General features: G+C 29.5%; 1 protein-coding gene across 3 annotated transcripts; it reads right to left on the minus strand.

Moving 5' to 3' along the window:
- Positions 1 to 749: 749 nt before the first annotated feature.
- Positions 750 to 8,522, minus strand: LOC110893841 (axial regulator YABBY 5). Of its 3 annotated transcripts, none has more exons than XM_022140988.2 (7): positions 8,187 to 8,522; positions 7,055 to 7,216; positions 3,934 to 4,054; positions 3,710 to 3,758; positions 3,492 to 3,567; positions 3,270 to 3,341; positions 750 to 1,049 (listed from the first exon to the last, which is right to left on the minus strand). In XM_022140988.2, exons 1-7 carry the CDS (start codon positions 8,271 to 8,273, stop codon positions 990 to 992), a joined length of 627 nt encoding a protein of 208 aa, XP_021996680.1. In that variant the 5' UTR covers positions 8,274 to 8,522; the 3' UTR covers positions 750 to 989. The 3 variants fall into 3 exon arrangements, with proteins under 3 accessions (XP_021996680.1, XP_021996681.1, XP_021996682.1); XM_022140989.2 differs by having other exon boundaries at positions 3,934 to 4,051; positions 8,187 to 8,512; XM_022140990.2 differs by lacking the exon at positions 8,187 to 8,522 and adding an exon at positions 7,976 to 8,120.
- Between the last annotated feature and the right edge of the window lie 1,258 nt (positions 8,523 to 9,780).

The following is a 9,780-nucleotide window of genomic DNA, read 5'->3' on the forward strand; positions in this document are numbered from 1 at the left end:
TACGGGTCTTGAACACAAACGAACGCAAGCAAATAAAAATGAACGTAAACAAACATTTAACTTGAAAATAAAAAATAAAAACATTGTTATCCTTAAACATTGGACATAAGTAGTTAACTACCGCAGGATGAATCAAGTTTAACTAACTTAGACATAATTATTGAAAGTTTAACTTAGACATAATTATCCCAAAAATATCTTAGAATGTCCAAATTTTTGCTAACTTAGAAAAAATTAGGGTTTCAAGTTTTCAATATGTTTAGATAAAATGTTTATTACTTATTATTTTTTAATATAATCAAACGAATACGAACGAACGTAAACGGACGAACATGAACGAACGTAACCAAACATATTATCGAACGTTCACGAACCGCAGTCGAACGAACGAGACATGTGTTCGTGTTCGTTCGTTAAGCTAACTGAACGAAACTTTTTTGTTCGTGTTCATTCATTAAGCAAATCAAACGAACATAGACGAACTTCTCACCAAACGGTTCACGAACTGTTCGCTGGACGTTCGGTTCGTTTACAATCCTAGTTGAAACGTAATAAAGTTGATAAATTTTTTTTATCATCACAAATGTTGAATGCGTGGTTTCTCAATTTTTTTACGTCTCATCCACATAATACTCATACACTTATGAGGATCTTCGAGACGCAAAAATAAATAAATAAATAAATAAATAAATCTTTGTATTTTCATAAACGCAAGTCTTTATTACTCACTTACTATGGACATCTTAATAAGCGATAGCAAATTGACAAATTTGTTGAGAAATTATTTAAAGGCAAGCAAAACTAGCTTACCTTTTTATTACAAATAAAAATACACAAATAACATCACTCATGATTGTAAGATAAAATTTGAAAATATTCAAATATTATTTTATATCCTTAAAAACATATAAAGGCCATGGCCCTCTTAAGTTCAAAATACAAATATATATGCGGGTTTGATTTGATTTTCATCATAAATCAAGTTTTACTCATTTCATGAACGGAGCCCTCGATCTTTGTCGCTTCTCAGATCCTTGCACATAAGTCAACTGCATAGAAATCAAGAATTTAAAGCTTACATGTAGTGGCGAAGCTTGAGATTTCCGACCGGGGGGTCGGAAGTCACTGGACCTAAAATTATACCTTAAAAATTATAAAACCGAGGGGTCGAAAACGTATATATGTAAAAAATTCTATACGAAACGTACATACATAACACTAATGAGCGAAAAGTTCGGAGGGTCGGGCGCCCCTCCCGACCCCTTCAAAGCTACGCCCATAGTTACATGATCAATGCGTATATTCAACAAGCTTTTGTACTTGTGTGCGCTTATAAAGTTTATTTCAAAACCAATATTATATGAAACTATGAAAATCGCACAAAGAATTACATAAACTGACTAGAATAGATACGAAATTCAATATTTTTGAGATTTTATTTGTTTAATCTTAAAAAATTAACATTGATAACATTTTTCTAAACGCTTATATACTTGTAGTGTATTTGCATATTGTTAGATGAATTCAAAGAAGTGTGAGGAGATATAATTAATATGCAGATAATTCTTGTGGTTTATTGAAAGTAACACCTTTGCCTACTATTTTTTTTTTTTTTTTTGTAATAGGTTCAGATTTTATGGTTTCAATTGTGTAACACTTTTGAGTGTTATGGCTAACAACCATTAATTTTTCTGTTAAATCCATGTAAAATGACTACAATACCCTTATATAATTTTCTGTTAATACTCAAAGGTGTATTTTCAATAAACCGCTAGGATTATCTGTTTAATTAGCTCTAAAATATATAAAAAAAACATTATATTTGTAACAAATATTATAAAATATGCTACATAAAAATATTTAATATTTATATTCCTAATTGTTTTTTCTATAACTACTTTTAAAAAGAAATATGATAAATATAAAACTCATGCATATTACCTCAAATATAATATACACACATATTTTTATCTTTTATTATATTCGAACCTACAAATTTTTATTAGGATTATTTGTTTAATTCACTTAATATTATATTATATAAAATAATGTAATGTAATACTACCTAAACTAAAAAAATAATATAAGAAATAGTATAATATAACATGACATGATATAATATAACATACATAATATTTCTATAATATAATATTAACTAAACTAAATAAATAATAATATCATATAATATATTACTTAAACTAAACAAGGAATCGTAAGAAAATTTGTAAGTCTGAATATAACAAAAGATAAAAAAAAATGTGTGTATATTATATTTGAGATAGTATGCATGAGTTTTACATTTATCGTATTTCTTTTTGAAATTAGTTATATAAAAAATTGATAAAAAAAATTAAACATTGCCCCAATTACAATGTTTTCCCTTATAAATAGACGTTTGTTAATTGTATGTATAATAATTTTAGGAATATAATTATTGAATATTTGTATGTAGCATATTTTATAATTTTTTTTTACAAATATAATGAGTTTTTATATTTTTAGAGTTAATTACATAGATAGTACTTGTGGTTTATTGAAAGTAACACCTTTAAGTACTAACAAAAAATTATAAAACAGTATTTTAGTCATCTTACACGGATTTAACAGAACGTTTAATGGTAGTTACCCTTAATACTCAAAGGTGTTATAAAATTAAAACTATAGAATCTGAACCTGTTACAAAAAAAGGTTACTATTTAAAGGTGTTACTTTCAATAAAACGACAAGAACTATTTTTGTAATTAACTCACTTAAATATTTTTTTTTTCATCCTTAATCTTTTTGTTAGAAGCAACTGTACTAAGTCAAATTTACTGAAAGTACATAGATAGTACTTGTGGTTTATTGAAAGTAACACCTTTAAGTACTAACAAAAAATTATAAAACAGTAACACCTTTAAGTACTAACAAAAAATTATAAAACAGTATTTTAGTCATTTTACACGGATTTAACAGAAAAATTAACGGTAGTCACCCTTAATACTCAAAGGTGTTATAAAATTAAAACTATAGAATCTGAACCTGTTACAAAAAAAGGGTAACTATTTAAAGGTGTTACTTTCAATAAAACGACAAGAACTATTTTTGTAATTAACTCATTTAAATATTTTTTTTTTCATCTTTAATCTTTTTGTTAGAAGCAACTGTACTAAGTCAAATTTACTTTAAATTCATATATAAGAAAAAAGAGAAATTATTATGTAGAAATCCCAAAATTTATAATCTTTTGAATTACTTATACAAATTTATTGTAATACAAGTTAACATACCTCATCAAGTTTAGCTGGGTGATCATTTGCTTCCAACATCAATCCAAAATGAATGTGAGGGAAATGTGCCCACTATACAGCAAGAGAATTTACGTATATCAAATTTTTAATTCAAAGATTTCTCTATCTCTCTCTGTGCGCACACACTACTAGACATTGTGAAAACCACTAAACAAAGGAAAAGAAAGAAGAGTATGCAGAAATGCTATCATGTGCACTTACGTTTTTTGCAGCAGTACTAAAAGCTTCCCTATGGCTGATATCTGGATTATTTGCTTTAATCCTCTGAATCTCCTCTCTACATATATCATTTTATTAATTGTAGGAATATATTAAGAAAAAAAATAAAAATGGAACTCTTTCAAACTTTTGGATACTACACAACTAAAAGAATAATTTAATTGTGTTATAAATTGAGAGGTATTGAGTAGCGTTCTTACTTGATGAACTGGTTGTATGCAGAAGGAACCCGTTGCCTCTTTTCCGGAGCTGAAAAATACAAATTAATTGTTTCCGTAAATTTTGAAAGTACCAAGAATCTTATGATATTAAATGTTGCATGGTATGATTTAAAACCAATTAATACTAGAGTTACTATTTCATAATGTTTTGTACCAAGTCATATTAAACTTTTGTACAATTGAAGTAAAATGAATAAACTTACGGCGATTGATTTTCTGATCAGCGGTGAAGGGAACTGGAGACGGCCTCATCGGCATCCTGCTGTTGTACTTTGAAGAGGAACCCATGTCAACCCTATAATTTGGAGAGTGCGTTGGAGCCTTCTGAAATATCAAGGCATATTTATAACTAAATTATTGCTAATGCCTTCTTTCACTTCAGTTCTATAAGGGGAGAGGGGGTGGTCACTAGTGATATAATTCTATAACTACCAAGCACCAATCAAGTCATGCCATGTCATCACCCAATATTCTATCACTAGTGATAGAAATGTAGTGGGGTGGTCACTAGTGATAGAAAATAGCTATTTAAAAATAGCTAACAAAAGTTGAGGGGCTAAATTTGAACTTTTCATCAAAGCTCTATCTCTGCAAAACAAATACGACAAAACAATCTCTGCAAATTCGTTCCAATTTCAACGCGTTAAACTTTCAACGCGTTACAAAAATCACGCGTTATAAGCTTGGCGGCGGCGGTGTTCGTTGTTGTTTCACTCGTGATGGGGTGGCCATCACGGACCACCCCGCCTCCCCTAATCTGTAAACTAATTTTCCATAGTTAAAATATCAGTAGAATGGCATCAGCCACCAAAGTTTGCAATACCACTTAAAAGTTCAATTTCAATGTGAAAATAACTTCCGTATCATGTAAAACAAACAGACATACATACCCATTAAAATACCTCTCACAATATCAGGGCAGATATTTCCTCTATTCCGGTGGATTAAAATTTCGTTTTGCCGCAAATATTTAGAAATAAAATCTCCTGACTCCTTTGTCGTACTTGTTACACATCCAGCCTAGTGGTTACATGTCACCCCTTTTGTCATCTCAATTTGCTTAGGTTATGATAATTGTTTCATGAAATGTGTAATACATTAATCTAGTTATTCTATTAGACTGGACTACTAAATACTACATGTTTGGTATTTATGTATAGAGTATTTCCTAAAACTTTTGTCCATGTTTGTTCGTTAAGAAAATGAAGGTGTAATACATTAACCAACGACCGAACACGAACAATTAAATGAACGGGGTTTTCTTGTTCATGTTCGTTCGTTAAGAAAATGAACGCATTTGTGTTCGTTTATGCTTGTTCGTTATTAGTATAAACAAATGGGTTACGAACGTAAGTGAACATAGACGAACCGACATAACTTAACTAACACCAATTAAAAGTAAATATGAATAACAATGTCTTGGGCCTAAAAAAGTTTGTTTATGTTCATAATTTATGTTGTTTGTTTAATTTCGTTCATTGATATATTCATTTAAGAATAAGAATGTTAGGCCAATATATCTTACTCTCATAAACTACACAAAATTGTAATGGGCCTAACAAGCTTAAATGAATAAATTAATAAACCAAATCAAACAAACAACATAAGTTAATAAGTTAATGAACATAAACAAACAAATGTTCACGAACATTAACGAACAAACTTAAATGAACATTCACGAACAAGACATTTGTTCACGTTTATTTAACCAAATAAACACAAAGTTTTGTTCATGTTCGTTCATTTATTAAATAAACGAACTAAATAAACTAACAGAACAAAATTCCTATCGAACGATATTGACGAATGAACTTAACGTTTGGGTCGTTTACAAGCATAATTTAAACTTTATTAAATTTAGAGTAAATTACGTTTTTGGCCTCTATGGTTATATCACTTTTACTATATTAGCTCAAAATAAAAAATTTTAACATATCTGCCCCCATGGTTTCTATAACTAACCATTTTGGTCCTTAAGTCTAGAGATCATGGGGGCCAAAATGGTTAGTTATAGAAACCATGGGGGCTAAAATGGTTAGACTTAGGGGCCAAAATGGTTAGTTATAGAGACCATGGGGGCAAATATGTTAAAAATTCTTATTTTGGGCTAATATAGTAAAAGTGATATAACCACAGGGGCCAAAAACGTAATTTACTCTTAAATTTATTATTAACTGAACTATAACTATATAAATAAAAAGTATAACTCAAAATGAAACTCCGAACAAGAGACAAGATCCAACTACAAACTCTCCAGGTTTAATCTAATCTAGTTATTTACTTTCCATGATAATGTTGGAAATGATGTTCCATGAAAAGAAACTGAACTACCAACATTGAAGTGACTGAATCAGTTGTATATAAAGTAAAAGTTAAAACAAAATAAAACAAGAAAAGTGAATGACATTTGCTGCCAGTTTTGTCCCAAACATATCTACCACTTCTTTAATCTTAGAGAGGTGTTGTAGAACTACACAACAAAATCTTGGTGCCAAGAAAACCTTAAAGAAAGAATCTTAAAAGTGCTTCAGTTTTTTTAAATAAAATAAAAAAAATTAATATAAGGAAAAGGGTTACAATAATAAATTGATAAAAATCTATAAAGAGAGAAAGAACACCTGACACATTTTATACAGATTTTGGCCGCAAAAATGAACCCTATGGAAAATGGTGGTGATCAGGGTTCTTGAATCTATGATGTAACGAAAAAAAGGTGTAGTCTTTAGATTATCCTATGTATAACCTAGAGTAAGTAGATCTATTGATAATTTCCTAAAAAGGTACCAAAATTAGTGATCTAATTCTGAAAAAGTTAAAACTTAACCCTAGTCAGGTTAAATTTGCATTTATCAACCTGGATTCAGTTTAAATTTGCATTTTCTAATATGCATATTTTTGAAAAGTACCAGACAAATAATTAATGTTCCAATTTATATTTTTAGCAAAATATGTAAAATAAGATTAATTACATCAAATTTAGAAAAATTACTTGTCTTTACGAATATTCCACTGTGTAGAAAAAATAAATTAGGGAAAATTTGAAGAAAATAATGGTGTTTTACTTGCATTTCTTGGCTTGCTTAAGTTCTAAAAAGTTCTATATAATTTTATGTTTTTTTTTTCAAAAGAAAGAAAGAAAGTCCATTATATTTCAAAAAAAAAAAAAAGAAGTAAGATTATATGTTCCCATTTTTTATCATTCATTCTATAAAGGGTTTTAAATTACTAACATGTGTGTCAGTTAATTAAAATTCTTGAAATAGAAAGTTAAAATTAACAAAGGGTAAGATATAAACAAAAAATAAAATAAAAATTTACATTCACCTGAGCATGCAGATGGGAAGTAGAATCTTGGGAGGGGGAGTTGGAATTTGAGAGAGACTGGTGAAAGGCAGCAGCCATGCCCATGTTCACAGACCACAGATTGGTGCAGTGTCCACATCTTACTGTCACCATGTCAAACAAACTGCTGCATGGTACACTCACCTGCATTTTAACCAAACATCAATTATTTCCTCCAAATCAAGAATACCCGTTTCATAAATTCAATCAGGGACATAATTTATGTCTCTCAAATTTGTCATCAAGTCTAAATAAGACTTTTAGGGTTCCAAATTTGCAACTTTATATATAATGAAGAACCCTACAAGAATTATTTTAACTAAATATCCATCTTTTGTTGAAAATTGTAGCTCAAACAATGATTTAATTAGGGATACGATCGTGATCGTACCAAAATCAATCGGATAAATATACCTAGTAAAATCTCACTAAAGATAAAATTTTGCAATTATGAGACCTATAACTTTTGAAAACACAAAAAGATAGAAAAACAAGAAACCAAAGTAATACAATATTAGATTAGATTGATTATGAAAGAATCTTTAGAAGTGGGATCTTAATTTGTTACTTCAACATGTATCTAATCTTGATTACATATCAAACCCTAGCTTTTTTGGAAGTACTCATATGCAATGATACTTTGGGGAAACTAATGACCCTTTTAATTTGGTCAAAAGTTAAATCAACTGAATTGGATGAAAGATAATCTCCATAAGGAAATAAATGGATCGAATGGTTAATTTGGGATTGCTACTAGTCATTTAAGTACCGTCCTTAGTTCCTTGTGTGTGTGTGTAAGAGAGAGAGAGAGAGAGAGAGTTCAGATATTTGAAAGACTTTCTTTTGACTGAAAACGGATGAAGAAACAAGAAAAAAGAAACCCTAAAACGATGGAGACTTGACTGTATGAGCTTGTGTGTGCATCAAAGTGAAAAGGAAAACTTAATTTCAGATGGATCTAGTCGTTGTTTTCCATATGATAATACCAAATTAATTTAATATCAAGCAAAACCCATAAGCTACATATAAGCTTTTATTGTTCTAACACCATCAAACTTTGCAACCCTCTCTATACACACAAATCATAGAAAAAACAAAGATAAAGAGTGTGTACCGCTAGAACAATGTTGCAAAAGTTACAAGGGATATAACACAGCTGCTCAGAGGTTGCTGTTACATCTATACAACTGATGTTTGACATCTCTCTATTATCTATCCCAGATGGTACTCCCTCTCTCTCTCTCTCTCTCTACAAATTAAAGAGAACTTCAAATCTTTGTGTGTAACTGTTGAAGTTGTGGTGATCACTACAGTCTTTGGTTGTTTTATGTTGTTTCTATTTATAGATGAATAAAGAGATCAAGAAACATATATTGATAGATTATGTGCATATGTCTTAGGGAGAGAGAAAAGGAAAATAAGAAAGAAGGAATTGGGATAGGATCCAAAGAGCTAATGGGCGGATGCATTATAGCAAAAGGTAGGCTCATATAGTGCATGCGGGCCCTGATCCATTCACCCAAATCGACACAAACTCGATCAGTGCAAGCCATACTTTGTGTAAGAGTAAGCACACACGATTAACCTTATATGTAATTGCCTGCTTGATGCATGTATTCCTAAATGAATATGTGTTATTTGATCTTAGGCTTAGTTTTTCCTACTAGTACTCCACAATTAAGTATTTAACTACCTTTTTAAGAAAATGATTATACATTGAATTTAAAAATTGACTAAACTGTTAGATTAAATATATATAAAAGACATATATATACTATAAAAATAATAAACATGTCCCTTCCAATATATACAATAAAAATAATAAACATGTCCCTTGCAATGAAGTTTTATAAAGTGTATAAATAAAGATACGAACAAAGGGTCTTTGGCCTAATAGTATCAAAATATTGTTGGATAATGCTATGCCTATCAAAGTAGACTGTCGATGATTGATCTATAACATCTGCTGATAATCTGTCAGAAATAAGATTACTCTCTAACAAATTTCCAACAACATTTTTATGTTAGTAAAAGCCATTATCAACAATTCAACGATGAATTTGGCCATCAATGATACTTGTTTATTTTGTAGTGTTGGTAGACATGAAACATAATTGTAATTTTACATTAATAGTGGAAAAAGCAATTATGCACAATATTTTCTATCACTAGTACAAAATAACATTTTTGATGCTGTATTTTATGCTTTATGATAGAGCACAAACAAATATGACACTAAATAATAATGGGATTTATTGGTGCTCTTCAATAACAGCACCATTAAATCTCTAAACACATGAAACACAAGTCACGGCACCATTAAATCTTTAAAAACATCACCAAAAAATAATAGAAACTAACACGTGTCAATATGAATTCCCCATCAAATACTAACAAATCTATGTAGCACCAAAAAACCAAATCTCAATAGCACCAAAAAAATAAGATAAGAAAAAAAATCAATGATAGAAACTAATTTTTTAAAAGATTTTTCATTGACATAATCTCTCTATATATGTGTGCATGTGAATTATTGGTATGTGATGAGGTAGTAATAAATCAATTGACGAAGTCATATACAATTCAGTGGGAGCATGCATGGTAGATACATGAAAAAAAACGATATTAAATCTCAAATGAATTTAGAAAGGTTTCTTTGAATTTTTAAATTAAAAAAATTATGAGATGTCCAACTCGTGTAATATATG

Source organism: Helianthus annuus, chromosome 12 (assembly GCF_002127325.2).
Source record: "Helianthus annuus cultivar XRQ/B chromosome 12, HanXRQr2.0-SUNRISE, whole genome shotgun sequence".
In the NCBI taxonomy this organism is placed as follows: domain Eukaryota; kingdom Viridiplantae; phylum Streptophyta; class Magnoliopsida; order Asterales; family Asteraceae; genus Helianthus; species Helianthus annuus.